The following is a 25,458-nucleotide window of genomic DNA, read 5'->3' as shown; positions in this document are numbered from 1 at the left end:
TGTGTGCTTTGTTCTTTACTTTTCTTTATTTTTTTTCTTTATTTTTTTTTAAATCTTGTAGAAATGTGCAATATCAGCCTGATGTCACATTACAGCCTAGCATTCACATATTGTAAAGCAGCCTTTATGGAGGAACTGCGTTTGTCATAATGAACTGTGTTCAGATCAGCCTCAGACACACACAGCCACGCAATAGCCTGACTCATCGATGGTGCTTGTATTATATATATATATATATATATATATATATATATATATATATATATATATATATATATATATATATATTTATGAGTAGATATACACAAAAAATAAATCTAATGCCTTTGTGCACACACACTTGCTGGAACAGTAATGAACAGAATAGTTTACTGGTCAGCTATAATCGATCGTTTTATATCAGAGGATTCAGAGGTTTTTCAGATGCTGTGAAGCAGAATGAAATTATATTTCAAGTGGATGTGATGATGCAGAGGGATCAGGGTAACTCAGGGTGTTGCTATAAATAAGGCACTTAACATTTAGGAAATGGTTTAAGGCTTAGTAGCTGTGTGGATAATTGGTTTTACATTTCCCACAGCTTTTGCACTGAGTAGATTGTTAGATGAGAAATACTTACAGGAGAAGTCCACCCTGAAACAGAATACATATGTTTATAGTGAAATATAGATGTGCTTAGCAATTCTGGTGCAAATTTGTAGGTTGCTGGTGTATTTTCATGAATCATGTGAGAAATTACAGGGGGACACTGCTAGCACAGTTACAATGGTGTTTAATAGGAGAAGAAATATGTCAGGTTTTCACTGTTATCTCCTAAAAACTAACATTTTGAACAAAAAGTTGAACGAAACTGACGTCAACAATCCCTAGAGAAATAAAATCATAGAGTAGCTTGTGTTCAAGATAGAATGAAAAACCATGAAGAACTCACCAAATAGAGAACTCTGTCCAAATAGAGCTCTATTTTCACAGATAGACTGTGAGAGAGGAGAGAGATGCCTCTTCAGCCAATTTTACATTCCGTAATTAGTTTCAATAATATAAGTTTTCTGGAAATGTCTGTTTACTTTATTAGTTATTACATTTATTCCTGCCTTTAGAATGCAGATGGTCAGAGTGTTCATTTAGCAGTCGTATTGTTAAGGGAAGGGGGGTATGGTGGCTTAGTGCGTAGCATGTTTGCCTCGCACCTCCGGGGTTGGGTGTTCAAATCCCGCCTTCCCTCTGTATGCGTGGAGGTTGCATGTTTTCACCGTGCTTCGGGGGTACTTCGCTTTCCTCCCCCAGTCTAAAGACATGCGCTGTTTCTAAATGGGTGAATGGATATGTGAACGTGTGTGTGACCATCCTGGGTGTCCCAAGCCTTGTGCCCCGAGTTCCCTGCGATAGGCTCCAGGCTCCCCCGCATCCCTGTGTAGGATAACCGGTATATTAGATGGATGGATAGATTGTTAAGAGCATTGCTCTATGTTAGTAGTCTTCCAGTCCCCAAAGACATCTATTTGTTTTCTATTAAATGACCTGACATTAAGAATGCGAAAGGCAAATGTGAAAAGCAGAGAGAGATTCAATGACTAAGTGTGACTATCTAGCTCACTAACTAGCACACTTTGAAGCCGCGCATGTGTGCTGCAATTCGTCGTCATCCTGTAGTGTTCGGAGTCATTCTTCGCTCTCTATGCGTTTGACCTTAAAATAAAGGAAGCGTTGGTGTTTTGAAGAGTATAATTTCAAACCCACTCAGTCCTGCCATTTAATCTGCCTTCTTAAAATGCATTTCATTCGGTACCATCCATGAAATGTCATGCAAAGAGTTTCTTTTTTGAATCCAAACTGGTATATAACCTATAAAATAGAGCAAAAAGGATTAGAACTGTAAAGTTGTTAAAGGCAAAAAAGAAAAAAGTCTCTCTGCCATTCAAAGGACTGTTGTATTTCTGAAAAGTGCTAATAGTTATTATTATCAGCTAATTATTAGCTAATGGCTGACTTAGTAGTTAAAGATTGCCTATAAGTTTGTCGATTTATTTTTTTTCTTTTTGCCTCTTCTTTATTTGCTATAATGACATAAGGTGGCAAGTTTTAATGCAAAATGCATATTAATTGTGACATCATCAGAGTAGTGTTACACTACCTGCTTAGAGTTATCAGTTTATTAGTGATGCACTTTGTATTAATGCCAGTACCACACACACTAGCATGCTTTATACAAAGTGCCCTATATGCTAGGTCTATCTGATAAAAGCATTTAACCACAAGGTGGTGTACCTAATAAACTGCATCTCAGTATAGGTCCCTTGCTGCATTCGCTTTAATCCATGATCCCAGAGTACAGTATAGACTAATATTCTTGGCATCAGCAGTTTTTTTCTTTCTTGCCGGTGCTGCTGCTGGCATCTGTGCTACCAGTCTACACTTACACCAAGATGTGAAAATGGCACACAAATGGCAGATTTATCTAGGCTTGTACTATTGGGCATAGGGCCACTGTTTTTTTTCCTAGTTATGACATTTACAGTTTGGGAGTATGTTTGTGTTTATATGTGGGGGCCACTTTCATAAATGCTGCATTGTTAACCCACAGCAATCAGTTCAAAGCAGGAACTACTCCTGATTACCTCCCGAAAATCTCTCCTGATTACCACTTCAGCAATGTTAATGAGATATTTGGCACTTCACGGTGGTATTTAACAAGTCAAGTGTTAGTGTAGTGAATTGTTTCACAAGTGTCCTCCAATCCATGACCCAGAGAGATGAATGAGAGCCATCATTTGGCATAGTGCTCATTTGAAATAAAAGTCTGATTTAGTTTAAGACGTAAGGAGGTAATGAAAAATATTCCATAATGTATGTATGCTGGGCAAACAAAATAAAAATTTGTATAATGTGTGTTTTATTTTGGGGGGTTTTAGGATCAACAGTAAAATGCTAATTAGCTGAGCTGTCAAGAAGTTTTGTTTGTTCCTTTCAGGTGACATTTCTAAGCCTGTTTGCCAGTCTTGATCTCATGTGTATGAGTTTTGCTCTGTTTTTTTTTCCTGGCTTTTGCCCTTCAAATTTCCTCTTTGTACTGACACCGTCAGTACGTTTACATGGACAACAGCAATCCGATATTAACCCGATTAAGACGATACTCTGATTAAGAAACTAGCATGTAAACAGCGATTATTGATGACCTTAACTAAAGTCATACTCGAAGTAAACACAAATCGAATTAAGACGTGTGGAGCATTCCTATTTTAGTCGCACTATCGAAGTGCATTACAGACATGTACACACCTCAATCACACTATTAACGTCGTGTGAGAGTTTTCACTGCATTTTGCGACAGGACACGTACACACACGGCAGTGCTCAACCGTTTGACGGCAAACAAGAGAGCACGGCTGCGTACAAAACCGCGTACTTACCTACTATATAGTAGGTGAAATACATGTATCTGAGCTACTATATAGTAGGTAAGTACGCGGTTTGGGACGCAGCCCACGGCTTCAAGCAGTCATCTATTAGCACGTATTGCGTGACAAATAATTAACTGCACTTGAAGCTTTCGTCAAATTAAAAATGAAACACCCAAAACTGTATACGGTACCATAACGAGGACCAACTGTATGTCGATACGTGAAATTCTGGAGGGACATCGGACGGCGTGCCGTGGGGACGTAATGACGTGTGCTGTTAATCGATTTATGTTCTATAACATGTAACACAGGAACATTACATTACATTTACATTTATTCATTTAGCAGACGCTTTTATCCAAAGCGACTTACAACATGAACATGAAAGGAATATTCTAAAAGCGACTCATGTAAACACCTTAATCACAATATTGTCTTATTCAGAATAAGGTCAGTAATTAGATTACTGCTGTCTGTGTAAACGTAGTCTGTGTTTTTGAATAACTCTTGGTTTATGAACTCTGATTATTTCACTTCAGTTTTTGCTTGATGTTTTGAAATGTTTGCTTTGACCTGTATACATTTACATTTAGTTATTTATGTGCTCAAAGAAGAGGTGGGTCTTTAGCTGTTTTCTGAAGATAGTGACAGATTCTGCGGTCCGGATTGAGGTTGGAAGTTCATTCCACCACTGAGGGACAGTTCATTTGAAGGTTCTGGATAGGGATCTTGAGCCACGCTGAGTAGGTTCTACTAAGCATCGGTCGTTAACAGATCGCAGATTGCATGAGCCTCAAGGAGAGAGTTGAGGTAGGGGGGTGCTGTTCCAGAAAAGGTCTTGTATGTGAGCATCAAGGCCTTGAATATGATGTGGGCAGCTACAGGAAGCCAGTGGAGGGAGATGAAGAGGGGTGTGACATGGGTTCTCTTGGGCTGGTTGAAGACGAGACGTGCTGCTGCATTCTGAATCATTTGAAGGGGTTTGATTGAGCTGGCTGGGAGGCCCGAGAGGAGTGCGTTGCAGTAGTCCAGTTTTGAGATAACAAGAGCCTAGACTTGTAGCTGTGTAGCCTGAATGAATGAATGAATCTACAGGACCGTGCGGTTGTTGAAATGTGGTCTGTGAAGATCAAGCTGTCATCAAAAGTCACCCCATGGTTCCTGGCTGTCATGGTTGGCTTGAGTGTGGTTGAGCCAAGCTGTACAGTGAGGTTGTGGTTGATTGAGGGGCAGGCTCGGTTTTTGCTTAGTTGAGCTTATGGTGGTGTTCCCTCATCCAGTTTGAGATATCAAACAGGCAGGAAGAAATGTGTGATGAGAAGGATAGATCATCATGCTGGAAGGACAAATAGCTGGGTGTCATCAGCATAGCAATGTTATGAGGAGCCATGAGACTCAGTCACAGGCCCCAGAGATGTAGTATAAATAGAAAAGAGCAGTGGACCCAGAACTGACCCCTGGGGAACCCCAGTTGTGTGTTGCTGAGTTTCAGAATCCCCTCCCCTCCACAATACCTCGGAGGATCTGCCTGTCAGATATGATTCCACCCAGCGCAGACCCTTTCTGGTGATGCCTAGGCCGGAGAGAGTTGACAGGAGGATCTGATGATTCACAGTGACAAAAGCAGCAGAGAAGTCGAGTAGGACGAGGACAGATGATCTTGAGGTTGCTCTTGCTAGTCGTAAAACTTCAGTGACGGAAAGCAGACCAGTCTCCGTGAAGTGACTGATTTTGAAGCCAGACTGCTTGGTGTCCAGGAGGTTGTTCTGTGTGAGAAAAATGGAGAGTTGATTAAAAACAGCTCTTTCAAGGATTTTGGAAAGAAACGGGAGGAGGGAGACAGGTCTGTAGTTGTCAACTGCAACAGGGTTAAGTGTCATTTTTTAAGCTGCAGTGTAACCTGGGCCTGCATAAATGAGGTAGGGTATGTGCCAGTAGAGAGGGATGTGTTAAAGATGTGTGTGAGTGCAGGTAATAGTGTGGGAGAGATGGACTGATGAAGGTGAGAAGGGCTGGGTCAAAAGGACGGGTTGTGGGATGGCTAGAGAGCAGGAGTTTTGAGATGAGAGAGGTGAGAAGGAGGACAGTTGAGAGTTATGTTTTAACCTCCATCTCTGCTGTCCTGTGCAAGTATGACAGAAACTCACTTGGCTTATTCCTGCTCTGTAGTCATCAGCACTTAACCTCTGATGTACTGAATTGCCTGAGAACAATCTAATTGATCATCCACTAAACACTTGTTTTTAGGGATTCATCTCATTGGCCTGAAAAGCTGGATCAGATTTGACATATTTTCTGACATATTCTATCCTTGAATGTGTTTGATGTGGCCTGACATGATAATGATAATGATAATAATACTGGGTCTTTATTGATCACATATACATATCACAGTGAAATTCTTTTCTTTACGTACCCCAGCATGTTAGGAAGTTGGGGTCAGAGCGTAGGGTCAGCCATGATACAGCACCCCTGGAGCAGAGAGGGTTAAGGGCCTTACCCAAGGGCCCAACAGTGCCAGCTTGGCAGTGCTGGGGCCTGAACCCCCGACCTTCCGATCAGTAATCCAGCGCCTTAACCGCCAATCCACCACTGCCCTCAACACATAGGAAATTAGTTGTTCAGTGTAGACAGGTGTACTTAATAAACTGGCAACTCAGTAAAGGTCTTTGCTACATCCACTTTGAGTGTTTATCTGCTTTTTTTCTATTGGGATTACATAAGAAATTTAATAAAGCTGAATACAATGTTGTATTCAGTGCAGCCAATTCGATGTTCTGTATGATTCCGAATTGTTTTGTGTAATAGTTTTTTGTATTATTTATTATTCCGTCGCTGATTGCATTTATTGAACGTTCTATGTTTGACTTTATTACTCCTTCTGTCTGACTGTCATTCTCTTTCACACACATACACACACAAGTACAGAGAGAGAGAGAGAGAGAGAGAGAGAGAGAGAGAGTGTTAAACATTAGCCACACTGGGCTGGTGGAGACTTTGAGGTGCAAAACAGCAGGTGCAGCAGAAATGGTTGAATTGATTTTGTTAACTTGAGTCTGTGCCACTCGTTGTACTACTCAGAAGCTAAGAGAGGCTGGAAGCCTAGGAGAGTGGGGAATGCTGAGTCATCTGTTTGTTTGTTTCGGCAGAAATCCGTGAGGCCTTTAGGGTGCTGGATCGCGACGGCAATGGCTTCATCTCTAAGCAGGAGCTTGGTATGGCAATGCGCTCACTCGGGTACATGCCCAGTGAAGTGGAGTTGGCCATCATCATGCAGAGACTGGACATGGATGGTGAGTTTCAAGTCACACACAAACATTGTATTTGGCCACCGTAGTATTTTGCAGCAGTGTTCTCCTCAACATCCAGACAATCTACAATTTACAAAGTAAACCAAAAGTTTGTGGACACCTGACCTTCAAACCCGTGTGTGCTATTTGATCATCCTATTCCAGAGTTAATTGGGGTCAGGGCTGCGTGCAGCGCACTCAAGTTCTTTCACTCCAACCTTGGCAAACCATGTCTTTATGAACCTTGCTTTGTGCACTGGGGCATTGTCATGCTGGAACAGGTTTGGGCGTCTTACTTACAACGAAGGGAAATCTCACATATACAGCAAGTAAAGACATCCTATACAATTGTGTGCTTCAAACTTTTTGGGAAAAAACACTTATTGTTGTGATGGTCAGGGTGTCCATAAACCTTTGGCCATATAGTGTACACTGCTTGTCAGTCTGAAGGGACATGCAAGCCTTTTTTTAGTCTTCGTTCTCTCACTAGCACTTTCCAGTCTGCTTGTCAATTCTAACAAATGCAAACATTCTTGCCAAATTCTTCAGGTGTCATTGAAAAATGCATATTTTTTTCTCACCTCTTTAGAACTCTTAAAGGTTATTTGTAGAAATCATGACAAGGAGAACCCTTTTAGGAAGCTAAGAACCCTTAAATATCCAAAGAACGCTTTAACAAGCACTGAAGTGCTTCTTGTTCTGAGCCTGTAGGGAAATTTTGAAATAATGGTTTACTATCACATTATGTTATATTGGAATGCATGATGACATCACAAACTTTTCAACTTCAGGTGCACTCATCACTTAAAAAATACAATATATTTAAAAAAAAAAAAAAACTAGTAAAATGCACTGAAGTGTATTACTGCCAGGTACAATTGTTTTTATTCTGTCATTTTGTCATTTTTCTGGAATGTTATGTAGTAATAAAATCTCAAAATAAAATGTCTGGTTATGTTGCAACAAAGCATTTTATTGTGAGACAATCTGTCATTTTAACAACATAAAAAAACATCTCATAATAAAGCTAAAGCAATAATAAGCATGGCAAATGAGGTGGCTAGATAACCAGGTAATTTGAGGGAAAAACTGATGTGATCCATTCAAGAAATAGTTATTTGATATATCTTGCTAGAAGAGTCAGTTATTCACTAAGGGACTGGTTGCTTGTTTATTTTTTAGATTAGAGTGAAGTGAGACACTTATATTGTGACATACAGTGGGGGAAATAAGCATTGAATGCGTCAACATTTTTTTCAGTAAATATATTTCCAATGAGGATATTTACATGAAAATTTCACCAGACTTCAGTATTAACTCAAGAAATCCACAAATATAAAGAATTCACAACATTAAAGTCCATAAATAAAGTTATGTGTAATAAAGTGGAATGACACAGGAACAAAGTATTGAACACGCTAAGAAAAAGCAGTTCTCCAAGGCAAGTTAAGGCAAGGAACCAGCTGAAATCCTTTCTGTGCAAATTAATATCAGCTGGGTTAGTAATTGATGGTCTATAAAAAGAATTTTCGTTACCAAGGTGTCGCACAAGTAACATCTCATGATGGGTAAAAGCAAAGAGCTCTCCCAAGACCTTCGCAACCTTATTGTTGCAAAACATATTGATGGAATCAGATACAGACGTATTTCAAAACTTCTGTACCATCATCACAGAGAAAACAATAGGCAATGCATTCCACTGCTCACACTCACACCACAAGACTCCATTACTAAAGAAAAGGCATGTCGAAGCTCGTTTAAAGTTTGCTACAACTCATTTGGACAAGCATGAAATACTGGGAGAGTGTAGTCTGGTCAGACGAGAGCAAAACTGAACTTTTTGGCTGTCATACTACACACCATGTTTGGAGAAGAAATGCCACTGCACATCACCCTAAAAACACTATAGCAACAGTGAAGTTTGGAGGTGGAAGCATCATGGTGTGGGGCTGTTTTTCATCACATGGTACTTTAAGACTTCCTATAATTGAAGGAACGATGAATGGAGCCCTTTACCGGGAGATTCTTGAGAAGAATCTGATGCCATCCACCAGGATGATGAAGATGAGACGTGGGTGGAGCTTCCAGCAGGACAACGATCCAAAGCATACAGCAAAGGAAACTCTCAATTGGTTTCAGAGAAAAACAATCAAGGTGTTAGAATGGTCCAGTCAATCACCTGACTTGAATCCAACTGAACAAGATTTAAAGACAATATGTTTAGAAGAATGGGCCAAAATCACACCTGAATACTGCGGAACATTAATTTCTTCATACAGGAAGTGCCTTGAAGCTGTCATCAAAAAACAAAGGCTTCTCCACTAAGTGTTAAATAAATTTCAGTTAACATGTTCAATACTTTTTTCCTGTGTCATTCCACTTTATTACACATAACTTCATTTACGGACTTTAATGTTTGGATTTCTTGAGTTAATACCAAAGTCTGGTGAAAGTTTCATGTGAATATCGTGATTGTAAATATATTTACTGAAAAAAATGTTGACGCGTTGACGCGCCTCTGGAAAAATCTGATGTTAGGTTACTCAGTTACCATCCAGGAATTTTTCAAGTCCTAATTTACATCATGAACCTAATCCAAGTCCTAATTTACATCATGAACAAACTACTACACGCTTGACTCAGAGCTGATCCATATGTTCAGTTGTCAGTAATTGCCATTTTAAGGAAAACTCTGTGGGTGTTATTTTTGTGATCAAAGTGCACATGCAAAACAGGGCACATTGTATATTTTTTTAATATTTTAGTGACCATAAGCGCAACAATACCTGCAAAAGTTTTAGGCACATGCAAAGAAATGCTGTTGAGCAAAGATGCCTTCAAAATAATGAAATTAAATGTTTCTACATTAAAAAAAAATACAGTGAAGAGAAATGAACAGTCAATATTTGGTGTGACAAAAAAATAAAAATAGTAGTCTCTGGTAGAATTCGTGCAGTTTTATAAGGAAATGAGCTGTAAGTTTTTTTGAGCGTCTTGCAGAACCAGACACGGTTCATCTGGAGACTTTGACTGTCGCACTCGCTTCTTATTTCTGCAGCAAAACCCAGCAGCCTTCATTATGATTTTTGTCTGAAAAATGTCTCTTACTTAATATACTGCTTACTTTAATGACATACAAACATTTTTCTGTAACATTTCATTTTGTGCTAGAAGACTAATGTTTGGGAATCTAAAATGTTTTTGTAAAAAAATCTATTAAAGTTTATACTAAAAAAAATAGGGTGCCTAAAACTTTTCACAGTACTGTACATTAATAAACTTAACTCCATTAATGAGAAGTGTGATTACTCAACCTACTGCGATATCCAATCAAATCACCTTGTCTCCTTCCCTTTAACAGCGTTAATGTTGTTAGCTATTTTGGATTTAGTTTTAATCTCAGTCTTTTCATAACATACAGTTGTGCCCAAAAGTTTGCACACCCCTTGCAGAACTCTTAATACTGTTAACAAAATAAGACGGATCATAAAAATCCCATGTTGTCTTTTAGTTCTGTCCTGAATAAGCCATTTCACATAACAGATGTTTACATATAGTCCACAAGACAAGATGATAGCTGAATTTATAAAAATTACCCTGTTCAAAAGTTTGATTCTTACCCTTGATTCTTTATACTGTGTGTTGTTACCTGGATGATCCAGTACCGTGTTTATGTTTTTTGAGAGTTGTTCATGAGTCCCTTGTTTGTCCTGAGCAGTTAAACTACCCACTGTTCTTCAGAAAAATCCTCCAGATCCTGCACATTCGTTCCTTTTCCAGCATCTTCTGCATATTTGTCCCCTTTCCAACAGCGGCTATATGATGTTCAGATCCATCTTTTCACACTGAGGACAACTGAGGGACTCGTACACAACTATTACATAAGGTGCAAACATTCACTGATGCTCAAGAAGGTAACACAATACCTTAAGATCCAGGGGGATGTAAACTTTTGAACAGGATGATCGATGTACACACAAATATAAAGTGAATGCTAAATTGTGTGGACTAGACTTGCAGTTAACACAGTATATGAACCATATTTAATACAGAGTGTCCCAAAGGTCTCTATACATAGGGGAAATTAACACTTTTTACCATGTTTTACAAAACATCCTCTATGTGAATGCCACTTCTTTGTAAACACACATGGAGTCGTCTCTCCCACTCGTGATGAACTTGGGTTTACACATTTGATGTTATGCATGTAATTGCATGTCCATGTACAGCTTCCCGATCCAGCCATGAGAATGATTTCAATACGTTCTTTTGTCAAAGGCATTCTTTTATTTTATATACATACATACATATATATATATATATACATATATATATATATATATATATATATATATATATATATATATGTGTGTGTGTGTGTGTGTGTGTGTGTGTGTGTGTGTGTATATATATATATATATATATATATATATATATGTATATATATATATATATATATATATATACCTTTCGATCTTTTATTTAGAAAAAAATACTCTGCTCTCATGGATATTAAACAATTACAAACAGAACACAGGTTTATCCAAAAAAATATATCTTTGTTAAATATAGGTGTGCAACAATTATTGGCACCCTTTTAGTCAATACTTTATGCTACCTCCCTTTGCCAAGACACTGTAACAGCTCTGAGTCTTCTCCTATAATGCCTGATGAGGTTGAAGAATACATGGCAAGGGATCTGAGACCATTCCTTCATACAGAATCTCTCCAGATCCTTCAAATTTTTAGGTCCACACTGGTGGACTCTCCTCTTCAGTTCACCCCACAGGTTTTCTATGGGTTTCAGGTCAGGGGACTGGGATGGCCAGATGATTTTGTGGTCAGTAAACCATTTTTGTGTTGATTTTGATGTATGTTTTGGAAAATCGTCCTGCTGGAAGATCCAACCACGGCCCATCTTAAGCTTTCTGGCAGAGGCAGTCAGGTTTTCATTTAATATCTGTTTATATTTGATAGAGTCCATGATGCCATGAATCCTAACAAAATGTCCAGGTCCTCTGACAGAAAAACAGCCCCAAAACATTAAAGAGCCACCACCGTATTTAACCGTGGGCATGAGGTACTTTTCCACATGGCTACCTCTCTGTGTGCTCCAGTGCCACCTCTGGTGTTTATTACCAAAAAGCTCTATTTTGGTTTCATCTGACCATAGAACCCGATCCCATTTGAAGTTCCAGTAGTGTCTGGCAAACTGAAGACGGCTGAGTTTGTTTTTGGATGAGAGTAGAGGCTTTTTTCCTTCTTCCAAACAACTTGTGGTGATGTAAGTGACTTCGGATTGTAGTTTTGGAGACTTTCTGACCCCAAGACACAACTAACCTCTCTAATTCTGCAGCTGAGATCCTTGGAGATTTTTTGGCCATTCGAACCATCCTCTTCACAGTGTGTTGAGACAATACAGACACACGTCCAATTCCAGGTTGATTCATAACATTTACAATTGGCTGGAGCTTCTTAATTATTGCCCTGTTGGTGGAAATGGGCATTTTTAATGCTTGTGCTATTTTTTTTACAGCCACCTCCCATTTTGTGAAGCTCAACAACCTTTTGCCACACATCACAGCTATATTCCTTGGTCTTACCTGTTGTTATGAATGACTAAGGGAAATTTGGCCTTTGTGCTATGCAATTATACTTCAGATACATTTTTTCTCATATGAATTCATTGGGGTGCCAATAATTGTTGCACACCCATATTTAACAAAGATTTTTTTTTTTTATATGGCTGTGTTTTGTTTGCAATTGTTTGATATCCATGAGTGTTTTGTGAATCTTTTTAACAAAATATCAAAAGGTTAAAAACAATTATTATTTTTTTAAATAATAGATTTTTCACAGCCTTCTTTGCTCATATTTACCATGGGTGCCAATATTAGTGGAGGGCACTGTATATGTACATATATATACAGGAATTTAATTCTCCTGTCATATGGAGCAAGAATAGACATAGCAGAGATTGCTCCATATGGCGGGAGAATTAAATCCCTGTGCCTGAGAGCTTTATCTAGATAATGTGCTTCACACCAGCTCCAACAGAGAAATGCAATGTCATGCTTTTGCAGCTATGAAGGCATGTGCGGTGTTTACTGTATATTTTAATGATGTTGAAATTATCTGCTGGGGGGTATTCCCTGCTTGCATGGAGTTTGCATGTGTTCTCCCTGTGCTTTGAGGGTTTCCTCCAAGTACTCCGGTTTCCTCCCCCAGTCCAAAGACATGCGTTGTAGGCTGATTGGCATTTCGAAATTGTCTGAAGTGTGTGAATGGATGTGTTAGTGTGTGTGTGATTGTGCCCTGCAGTGGGCTGGATGTCCTCCGCCTCATTCTCAGAGTTCCCCGGGATAAGCTCCAGCAACCCTGTGTAGGATAAGCAGTGCAGAAAATGGATGGATGGATGGAAATCATCTTGTGAGGGTGGGCCTAAACATCAAAAGAAGGTTACCCGAGAATGAAAGGCATGCCTCATAAAGGTTTTCAGTGTAAACTGCCCTTTCTTATCCACAACTGAGAAACTTTATTTATGGACCTTAACGTTGTGAATTCTTTATGTTTCTGGATTTCTTGAGTTAATACTGATGTCTGGTGAAAATTTCATGTGAATAACCTCATTGGAAATATATTTAGTGAAAAAAAATGTTGACACGTTCAATACTTATTTCCCCCACTGTATGTGTCTTGGCTTCTCAGGGTTCCAGAGCTGTGAATTCACTATCTATGCACAACTTTAATTCTATTAAACTAATACAACATTGTCCCATGGTCATAGTGAACAAAGCACACACAATGCACTGTTATTCTCACGTCTTAATTTTGTCTCTTCTTACCTGCAGAGCCGAAATAGTCAAATCCAAACCTCAGCAATATTTTACTTCCCTAGCAAATAGGGCACATGAAAGGTTACTAGATATAACAGTTCTGCAGCAATGTTTATCTCCATTTTATTTTTGCCATGAATTCATAACCCCATATTGTAGCCATGCTTATTGTTGCACAGTAAGTACAATGGTTAAACACTTCTTGTAACTGGTCAATGAAACGATTCGGCTTATTCATCATTTTAGGCTGGATCTTATTGAAATGATCTTATTGGCAGAGATACACAGTGAGAAAGTGATTACTGACAGACTAGAGCTGTTTCTAGAATGGAGAGCAAACTATGGTTCTCAGGCCACCTCCTTTTTTAACACTTTATACATGCTGCCCATTGAACAAATTATTATCACTAGTGATGGGCTCAGCTTTCATCTTTATGCTGATAACATTCTGTTATACGTAAGTGCAAATTCAACCACAATTCCCAATGATAAGTCTCCCATCATTCCAGCTATACAGAACACAGAATCATTCTAAAGGATGATTGAGAACTTAAACTTTAAAAAATATATATATTACTAGTTGGCCCTGGATCCTAAATACCCAGACTGTCTGATTTCTCTGTTGACTTTGATGGTGTGTCTGTTTAATCTGTGCCGGTTATTAGGAATCATGTTCTTCTCAGCTCTACACTTTCAGCTGTGCCCTCATTTCATCCCTCACCAAATCTGCCTTGTAATTCACCTACATAACATCATTCTTCTGCTTTCCTAAATAACAACAATGCTAAATAATTAGTTTGTGCCTTATCGTCCTCATATTATTTACTGTAATGTTCTTTTTATTGGTCTACCAGCTAAATTCTGAACCAACAACAATACAGTCAAACACAGCTGCTAGAGTACTAATACAATCTGCTCATATCACACCTGTGCTGTGTCGGGTACACTGGTTACTGTGTCTTTCCACAATCAATATAAGCTGCTTTTTATTACTTTCAAAGCCCTTCACGGTCTTGCTCCTGCCGAGTGTTCTGAGCTTCTCCATTCTTACATCTCATTGTGCACCCTGACACCCACCAGGCTTTCCATAGTAGATGGCAGATCCTTTAGTGCCATGGCTCCCAAACTGCGGGATCAGTACCTGTGCTTCTATTGTTCTTTAAAATCTCAGCTGCAGAACTTTCTCTTCACACAATAATACTCTTCTTTTTCTACTCCTTAAAGTTTTTCAACTATTTTGTGTTTCATACTAAAAAGTGACTTTGGATGTAAGAAAGGAGATAAATGACAGTAGTACAGTAAATGATAGCATTACAGTAGATAAGTATGGTAGATATAAAAAGTAGATATACACACCCCAAATCAAAAATGGCAAGTTTTTGTGATATGAAACCAAGATAAGTCATGCCAGATCTTTTTTTCACCATTAAAGTGATATAGCAACCAACAAAACTCAAGTGAAGAAGAAATAGGAATGTTTTAAGGAAAAAAAGTCAAAGAAAAAAAATAAAGGTAACCTGGTTGCATCAGTGTGCACACTTTTTTATAATGGGTCATGTGACTTTGCTCAGAATTAACTCACATTCAAAGATAATTATTATATACCTGTCGTCAATGAAGTGATTCTGATGAACCCCAAATAAAGATCAGCTGTTACTGTAGGATTTTCTGTACATCTTCTTAGTTTCATCCAACTTCTGAAACCATTGTGTGCAAAGAGCTTCCATGGCAGGGATCTCATTGTCAAAAAATCCAAGTCTGTCTAAATTTTGCCAAAGCATTTATACAGTCACTCCAAACCATGTGGCAAAATGTTATGGTCTGATGAGACCAAGGTAGAACTTTTTTGGGGATAATTCTAAGAAACAAGACAGCTTGTTTCTCAAAGAACCCAATACCCATGGTGAAGCATGGTGACGACAGCATCATGCTATGGAGCTCCTTCTCTTCACCTGGGACTGGGTCTCCAGTCAAGAAAGAGGAAATCATGAATAGCTCCAAAATATCAATCTATAAACCTGCAGGCTTCTATTAGCTGAAGATGCAGAAAAATTCCAACTTCTAGCATGACAATGACCCAAAGCAAAGCGCAAATCCAATTCAACAAATGGCCAAATCAAGATGCGCTAAGTTAGTAGACCAAAAAGCTTGAATGATGTATTACAAGCCAAGTGTACAGGAATTTTTTTGGTTGCTATATCACATTAAAGATGGGAAAAGGTCTGACATGATTCATCTCAGTTGTTGTTGTTGTTGTTTTTTTACATCACAAACAGATAGATATATGTATATTATTCCTAAACATAGTATTAATGCTAATTTAATACTGTGGGCCATTTAACAATTGAAATGGTCCAGATTCAGTCCATGTAGCAGTGGCTGAAAAATCCTGCTCTAAACTGATTTTAGGGCCTGTGCTAACTTCAGTCCTGTTTTTAGACTAGCTCTGCCTTAACAGTCCCATCTTCTTATCTCCCCAAACTCATATGGTATTCAGCCAATCAGTGCAGTCAAATGGCTGAGCATGTCAGTGCCTTAAGGATTGAGTACAGTGCTGGAATGAGACCAAATTAAGTGCAATTGACTCATCCTCCAGGAAGCGAGAGCTGTGATTAGGCACTCGCGGCACAGAGGCAGTTTGGTTTGACCAGGTCTGCATTAGAGGAGGTGGATGCTTTACTGGCATTTAAGAAAGCACCTCACATTTGTGTCTTTTCCACTTTATGGACTTTTCTGGTGGTGATTCATCAGACTGACACACTGAAGAAGCATAATGACTGGGGCAGAACTTTAAGAACTAATGCTTCAAAACTTGTTTAATCATTCTAGTCTGTATGTACAGTATGTTAATATACACTTTTAAGCAGACATGTTCACAAGTCCCTGAGGTCCAAGTCAAGTCTCAAGTCTTTGAGGTGGAGTCCAAGTCAGGTCTCAGGTCTTTGAGGTGGAGTCTAACTCAAGTCTCAAGTCTTTGAGGTGGAGTCTAACTCAAGTCCCAGGTCTTTGAGGTGGAGTCTAAGTCAAATCTCAAGACTTTGAGGTGGAGTCTAAGTCAAATCTCAAGTCTTTGAGGTGGAGTCTAACTCAAGTCCCAGGTCTTTGAGGTGGAGTCTAAGTCAAATCTCAAGTCTTTGAGGTGGAGTCTAAGTCAAATCTCAAGTCTTTGAGGTGGAGTCTAAGTCCAGTCTCAGGTCTTTGAGGTGGAGACTAACTCAAGTCTCAGGTCTTTGAGGTGGAGTCTAAGTCAAATCTCAGGTCTCTGAGGTGGAGTCCAAGTCAAATCTCAAGTCTCTGACGTGGAGTCCAAGTCAAATCTCAAGTCTCTGAGATGGAGTCCAAGTCAAATCTCAAGTCTCTGAAATGGAGTCCAAGTCAAATCTCAAGTCTCTGAGGTAGAGTCCAAGTCAAGTTTAGATATTACTTAGTGCAAAATGCCAATGTGCTGTGTAGTTTGAGCTATTTGAGTTGCCATAGTTTGCTGTAGTTCTCAAGTAATGAAGGGTAAGGTAGTCTTCCAGTGAGCACCGGTAAACATGGATATTATATGCATATGGTAGCTAATACTTGGTGGGGAAGAAACATGAAAAGGACATGGAAACATTTGTACTTCTTGAAAATGTACAACAAGCAAGCCCCTGACAGCTGTTATTGTTTGTTGTTCATGTAAATAACAGCACATTTCCAATGGGTGGTGAACAAGTGCCTTCAAATGTGTCAGGCTTTTATATAATAATTTTGGCTTGGTGTTTTTTAGAGATGAATTGTTGTGATATTTGCTGCTGCTGCACATACAGATAGGGAATGAATGAATGAGGAATGAATAGAAAAATGTGATGTTTGATGCTGTCATGTGGGGTAGTAAAGAGAGAACGTAATCGGGAATGCCAATCCAAAATGACGTGTTTTTCACGAGTCTCTGTCTTCAAGTCCAAGTCAAGTCTCGAGTCTGTTGTTCACGAGTGCAAGTCAAGTCTCTCTTTTTTTTGCCACTTAAGTCAAGTAAAGACTCGAGTTTCCATCTCTGCTTTCAAGTATGTGAATATAAACCACATAAAGCATAAGACTATCTGTCTACCTACCTGCATATCTACTTTTCTCGTATCTACAAACACTCTGTACTGCGTATCTATCTGCCTAGTTAGCTATCTATCACTTACAGTGCTTTTTTTCCCAGGGGATGGACAGGTGGATTTTGATGAATTCATGACGATACTGGGCCCCAAACTTCTATCCTCTGAAACACGGGACGGCTTCCTTGGAAACACAATAGACAGCATATTTTGGCAGGTATGCACTCCTTGCTACTTACTGCATAAGGTTTTCACTGATCCTATTTGTATATTATTGTTGTCCATAAATGCTAAATATTTGATATCTATATCTGTAACAAGTTCTTGATAAACCAACATTGAACCATTACGAAAAAGACTTCAATGTCAGCACGTACTGTTGATGCATGGAAAGTGTAGCGTACTCAGGCCAAGTGATGGATGTGTTAAGCAGAAGCATGCTATGATAGCAGCCATGCAAAGGAGAGGCCAGCTATTGCACTCAGCTGCAGCTCCTACTCTGGATGTTATGTGGAAAGATAAAGTGCAGGCACATGTGACCTTGGCTGGTTGCAAAGACAGATCTGTCAAGACATGGCCACTCTCCTCATTCAAACAGCTGACAGCTTGCAGAGGACAGAATGACCTTCTCAACACATTTCTCTGACTGAACTCAATTTTGAATGGGGTTTTTTTTTCACTATCGTAGTGGCTGGCTGCAGCTGGTAAAGTTATTTTAGGCAGCGCTTTTAAAACACATTAGCAATTTTACAAACTTTCAGACAGCAAACTCTGTGCTTTTCCTTCAGTGATCATATGCTACTTATTTAGCATATCCTAATCAGCCCTTTAAAGATAACTATTCGACATCATAATTTGTAATTAATATCTTCTGTGGCTTTGCAAAAAGGTGCTAGCAAGAAGTCACATGGAACACAGTGATTTCCATTGCAACTAAGTGCAGTGATTGACTCTCTCTTTGTGCTTCCTGTGAAGGGCATCTGACTCATCCAGTTCTCGTTTTAATGGGCAATAGAGTGTGCAGTGACTAAATTTCCCCTCCCTTTGAGCACTGACTACTTCACCATTCAATGCACATTCTCTGGTCATGGTGAGAACTTGATGGCAGTTTCCAAGACAGAATGGGTCCATTTCTGGTATTTATTTTCATTATATACCCCAAGGCCAGTCTCCACAGACAGTGCAGTACATTCTTAAACATAGTAGTTTGCTGGAGCTGATTATGCTCTCTGGTGCACAAGGACAAGGGGACACTCCCTTTTCCTTCATTTCACACAAGGTGTGTTAGATCGATAAGCCATAAGGTACAACCAAACCTACCCTACATTAACCTGAGAAATAGAGGACGACAGCACAGGCTGAAATTGTTCTTATAGACACTATATGAATATATATTAGAATACATCACCTTATATGAAGTACTCAAAATGGCTGTCATGGGTTTAATTATGGTTTATGAATGGATCCCTGACTTCTCTGTTTTGCTGTATAATCAAGCTCATACTCCTCTTAAAGAAATAATTCTGTAAAAAAGAATCTAATTTCCACAACAAAAAAAATCCTAAGTTTACCTCTCTCGAAATCTAGTCATCCAGCCAAGACAGGTTGATGGTTAGTGTTTGCTTGCTTCTTTAGGTTTGCATGGGTGAGGCTAATGTAGACAACAAGTCTCACAGAAAATCTTTTGCAAGTACCTCTCTCAAACCGCATACAGTTCTTGAGTCGCCACTGTTGTTTAATACATAGTATGTTTATTGGTTTAATAATTTCCACTTCAATGCTATATTACAAAATCTTTTATTAAATAATTAATTACTTATCTTAATCATATAGCAACAAGTTGTATCAAGGTCAAAACTAAAGGAGTAAATCTCAGATACCAAGCATATTATTTTTTCTTGCAAAAAAAGCCAAGAAATTTAAAGCTTTTAAATAATTCATGGGAATAATTCAAGGTGCAAATCTTTAAATGATTGAGAAAGCTATATAGCATTAATAATTCTGTTATAATAAAAATAATACCCAAAATGTCTTGTATTTGGAATGTACTATGTATTTACATGTATATTAAATGGTAATTAATATTCTGGAATACTTAAAATGGTAAATAAAGTACACTTCAAATACAAAACCCAACATGTTAAAACATCTTATTTGTAATACATTACTGTATTATTTTGTGGTGAATAAAATACAGAGGGTTAAATAAAAGATGACAACCGTGTCCTTTAATTTTGGCCAGGTTTATAGTCTACTGCAGCTCAAGATCGACATGTGTGTGAGCATTTTACTGTTTTAGTCTCTGCTTGTTATTCTTTAGACAGATGCTGTAAAATGTTTGGTTTTTGAGCTAGATTGTTGCAAATTTCCATCAGTTCTCATGACAAGGATCATGATTATGTTGGTGTTCATTTATCAAATGTATGTTGGTTTTGCACACAAATATGGTGTTCATAGCTTTTATGTCATTTTTAATAATTGTTAATATTTGTAATTTGTTCTCCTTACATTCTGATGGAAGGGGTTGTACTTGCTTGATGTTTTTTTAAACAGCTAGCTTCAGTTAACTTCTGCCAAAATCACTGACTACATATTTAAAATTTAACATTAGTTTTAGAAAAGAGTTTGTTTTTGCTTTCTCTAACTCATATGTATCATACTGTTGTAAATGTGTAATAGCAAAGATCCCATTTTTGATTTGTTTAGCCTGAACAATTTTTTATAACATCATTTACTTATGTAACAGTTGATTTGGACCTCTTTTAAATTACTCAACATAGGCACATAGGCAATTACTGACACGCCGTAGTCAAATGGACTGATTGCCCTTTTCTGGAGGCTTTGATTATCATGTTATTACAGCCATTGAACAGCAGAAGAACAGCCTGTTGAACAAATTCCTTTCTTACACATGACAGAAGGCCTCATTTTGAAAGTCACATCTGCTGTGCTACTCAACAAGAAGCCTCAGTGTGATAGAACTCCTGCAGCACGGTTAACACCAGAATTATTGGCACCCTATTTATGAAAATAACCGAAAGTGAATATGTAACATAATATGTAATATTGGGGCGGCTGTGGCTCAGGTGGTAGAGGGGGTTGTCCACTAATCGTAGGGTTGGCGGTTCGATTCCCGGCCCACGTGTCTCCACATCCCGAAGTGTCCTTGGGCAAGACACTGAACCCCAAGTTGCTCCTGATGGCAAGTTAGCGCCTTGCATGGCAGCTCTGCTACCACTGGTGTGTGAGTGTGTGTGTGTGACTGGGTGAATGAGAACCAGTGCAAAGCGCTTTGTAGAACCTCTAAGGTTAAAAAAGCGCTATATAAGTACAGAGCATTTACCATTTAAAAAGGAAAACACATTGAATAGGTGATCTTGAGCTTAAACATACAGTATAAGGATGCTGCGTAGTTTAATGTTAACACAATATTATACATAAAACATAGTTGTTTTTTTCAATAGTGCAGTTTTTTTCTAAATCGGCTACACCCGCAATTAATTCTCAGGAGAAAATAGCTCTGAGTCACTGTTGTAATGTTTAATAAGATTGGAGACAGTTGTAGAGGGTTTTTGAATCTCTCCTGAATCCAGCAACCATTTCTGTGATGATTTGGATATTTGTTTTGGTCTTGGGTCTTACCCTCAATCTTCATATGAGAATCTTCACCATCAAAACTTCAATGACTCACCACCACGCTGGGTATCAGGTGCCAGCGGTGTGTTCGGTCAAAATGTTTTTGGATGTTTTTTTGGACTTATCTGACAACACACGATTCATAATGGTTTTCGGCACAGCAATTTGTGGTAAACTCTCAGGAAAGGATACTTTTGTTGAACTCCTGCAAACAGCTTGCTATGAAGGTGATTCTTGTTGATTTTGAAGCGCAATAATCAACCATGTTGTCTTTAAATAGTCATTTTTACGCATTCCGTTGAAGACTGCCAGTAATTCTGAAGCTAATCTCATCATCATAATCGTCCAGCAGTCTACCTATGGAGGATTTAGACCTCTGCCAAGGTACAAAGAGTAAATCAAGCACATATTATAGAACTTGGGCATCTATGTGATTTTAGTTACTGCTCCATGCCAGGCTTATTAATTGCTCCCATAGCGGAAGACAATACCTAGCCTTTCTAATTAAGATCACTATTTGGATGTGGTGGTTTCAGTGGAGGATAATAATGTCTCTCACTGAATTGTGACGAGAAAATGGGGCACACCATGGAGGGAAATTGTCTGTATTTTCAACATGACATGACGTGTGAGTGTGACATGGCTACTCAGTGCATCAACAACCGTCAGAATTTCTTGTGGGTGACAAGTGTTTTAATAAATATGGATTGGTGTAAGAGGAACAAGGGCTGTAGATCACAGATTTAACCTCATAATAATATTGTAAATAAAAGAAAATTAGGAAAAAATGATGAGATGCCACTGTGGTAGGACTGGAATTGTTTGTGGGATAGTGTCAAATGGGCAGTGGTAGCTAAGTGGGTAAGGAATTGCACTAGTGATTGAAAGGTTGAAAGTTCCTGGTTCTTGAGTACAAACAGCAAAGTCATCACCTTGTGAGCTTGACTCCATGTAGGTAGACTATAAAAGGTTCCCTACACTGTCACCTTCATCCTGTTTCCCAGTTTTTCTTCCTTCCAAAACGGATTTGAGGAAGTGAATTCAAAGACCCCTTTTGTGGAGTGAGAACCAGTTGTGGTGAAAGGGTCTGTCTACTTTGGTGAACCTCAGGGCTATGTCACTGGGAGCTTAATGCTGCCAGTAGTTCCATCCTTTGTCTGTGGCAGGGGAGCTGGGGCTAAGTTTTAGGAGAAAGCTCTCTTCTTACCCTATCCTAATGAGCCCTATCCTTAGCTATGTACATAAGTGGTCGTAGTGACCAAAGAATATGGTTGTGAGTACAGGAGACAGAAATGAGATTACTCTGCATGGCTGCTGGGCTTACTTTCCCTGATAGGGTGATTAGCAATCCAGGAGAACCTCAGAGTAGAGCTGCTGCTCCTCCAACTCAATAGAGTCCAGTTGAGGTGGTGGTGAGGTGAGTCAGAGAAAAGTACTTTACAACAGTTTATAGTCATGACTATACAGAATTTCTTAAAATGTGTTTTACAGACACTTTGGGTTAACAGATTTCTTCTGTTTTTGTGTATCTCATACTAAATGGTTCCAGAAAGTAACACAAAATCTAAGATAAAAACAAAGGCAACCTGAGTAAACACAAAATACAGTTTTAAATGTTATTTATTAAATGTTAGTTATTTATTGAAGCAAAAAAGTTACCAACTGGGTCTGTGTGAGAATGTATTTGCTCCCATAGTTACCAATTCCCAAAATCTATGAAACTGCATTCATAATGGGGTTCAGCTGGACTAGACACAACCAGGTCTGATTACTGCAAACCCTGTTCAATCACATCAACACTTGAATAGAACTTTTTCAACAGCATGAAGTCGGTTAAAAGGTCTTACCCAGTAACACACTATACCAAAGTTGAAAGAAATTCCAGAAATGATGAGGAAGAAAGTGATTGAAATACATCAGTCTGGGAAGGGTTACAAAGCTATTTCAAAGGCTCTGGGACTCCAAAGAACCGCAGTGAGAGCCGTTATCTCCAAATGGAAAAACTCCTTCCAAAAGTCACAAAAGAGCCAAGGACAACCTCAAAGGAACTACAGGTTTCTCTTGCATCAATAAAGGTCACTGTTCATGACTCCACTATCAGAAAGACACTGGGGGAAAATGGCCTCCATGGAAGGGTGGCGAGGTGAAAACCACTGCTAACCCAGAAGAACATTAAGACTCATCTGAATTTTGCCAAAACACACCTTGATGATCCTCAAACCTTTTGGGAGAATGTTCTGTGGACTGATGAGTTGAAAGTGGAACTGTGTGGAAGACAGGGGTCTCGTTACATCTGGCATAAACCAAACACCGAATTCCACAAATAGAACATCATACCTACAGTCAAGCATGGTGGTGGAAGTGTGATGGTGTGGGGATGCTTTGTTGCTTCAGGGCCTGGACAACTTACAGTAATTGAGAGAAATATGTATTCTGCTCTCTACCAGAAAATCCTAAAGGAGAATGTCCGGTCTTCAGTCTATAAACTGAAACTGAAACATTAGCAGTATTTTATTTTAATCAGTGTAGAATTTTACTTGGAGCCATTGCAGTGTGGATAAGATAGAGAGGTGATATGATCAAATGTTCTGGTTCTAGTAAGGACACTGGTTGCTGCATTCTGGACTAGATGGGGCTTTTTTTATGCATCTACTGGAAAATCCAGACTGCAAGGTGTCACAATAGCCCAACCCAGCGGTAACAAAAGTATTAACTAGTTTTTCTGCATCATGTTGTGACATGTTGTGTATATTTCTTATTTCTTAACCATATTTCTGATATGATCAACAATAATCACACCAAGGTCTTTCACTGCTACACATGATGGCTGAAAGGCCATCCAGAGTTACTACATAATCAAAAAGCTTACTTCCTACTGCGGTCCTAGTGGAAGTACTTCCGTATTGTCAGAATTAAGTGTCAGAATTATCTAAGGTTCTTTACACATTCCTCAAGTGCTGATCAGGTATCTGTCGTCTTGCTTTGCTGAAACACAGCTGTGTGTCCTCATCATAGCAGTGGATGCTTATACCATGTTTATGAATAATTGTACCCAGCGGTACCATATATGGAGAAAAGAAGTGTGGGCCCAGAACAGAGCATTGTGGGACACCAAACTTTACTTTTGTATGCATGGAGAAGTTACCATTTGCATATACAAACTGATAACGATCAGTCAAATAAGACTTGAGCCAGGTGAGAGCCATTCCTTTAATATCTAGAGTTATCGTAGTTTTCAAGCCATCATATGATCTAGCCTCAGTAGGAGCTGATGATGGATAAAAATATGTTGACTGAAATGAGTCACAGTGGTGTTGATGTGTGGCTTTAAACGTGTTTGAAGCCATATCTCTCTTTAAAGCCCTGTTTCAGTGCAGGTTGTTTGAAACTGATGATAGTGGACGTGAAAGGCCACTGCTCATTTGAAGTGAACAGTTCAAGGCATTCCATCACAGGAAAAAGACGGTGATTTAATGCTTATAGTTCTCCACCTAGCTCTTATACATTTGGGCCCTGATTTACTAAGATATCAAAAATAACACGTGGTAATTTATGTATGCAGGGAGAATTGCACATGCAAAAAAGGAACAGTGCTACTGATGTACAAAAATAAGTAAATATAATACTAAATATTAATATGTAAATTAGGTTTTTGTGTGTGCAATGTTATAGCCATGAAAAGTTCAAATCTCTCAAAGACTCAAATACATATATAATATTTGTTTGATTAAATATTTTTATTAGCTCTTGTGATTATGAGGAAGTAACATCATTCTCTCGGGAGGAATACAACTGTAAAGAGCAAGTACTGTAATTGTTCCAGCCTTATCTTGACTTATAATCTTTGAATCTATGATCTTGTTTTACAATCCCACAACAAAAACTCTGATGGAGATAAAGAATATTGTGGAAGATGTAGAAAGTTGCAGGTTTATTTGAAAAACCTTCACAACATCCATGATATCTGCTTCAACAGTTATGGCTGACGTAGGTCATAGGCCATGTTACTGCAAACTTGGTTACTTTGTAAGGTAACAGTGTTGATATGTGCAGTAAAAGAGCTGAGTTTGCTCTAATACATAGACTATAAAAATGAAAAATTCATTTTTACTTAAATATAGAAATAAATATAGTAGATGTAAGTGAGTCAAACATTTAAAGAGTTGAAAGAAAATGAAAACAAAATTAGCATATATCTAATCCGAAAGATATGGCAGTAGTG

The 25,458-nt window shown here is 38.6% G+C and overlaps 1 protein-coding gene across 2 annotated transcripts in view; it reads left to right on the top strand.

Moving 5' to 3' along the window:
- The window catches only part of caln1 (calneuron 1), a 53,807-nt gene that overhangs the window by 6,404 nt on the left and 21,945 nt on the right, over positions 1 to 25,458 (top strand). For both annotated transcript variants that reach the window (XM_053647172.1, XM_053647171.1), the window contains exons 3-4: positions 6,551 to 6,694; positions 17,705 to 17,817. In XM_053647172.1, the coding sequence (XP_053503147.1) occupies positions 6,551 to 6,694; positions 17,705 to 17,817 (257 nt within the window). The remainder of the gene's footprint in view (positions 1 to 6,550; positions 6,695 to 17,704; positions 17,818 to 25,458) is intronic.

Source organism: Ictalurus furcatus, chromosome 17 (assembly GCF_023375685.1).
Source record: "Ictalurus furcatus strain D&B chromosome 17, Billie_1.0, whole genome shotgun sequence".
Taxonomy (NCBI): Eukaryota; Metazoa; Chordata; class Actinopteri; order Siluriformes; family Ictaluridae; genus Ictalurus; species Ictalurus furcatus.
This window is presented reverse-complemented; position numbering and strand designations above follow the sequence as displayed.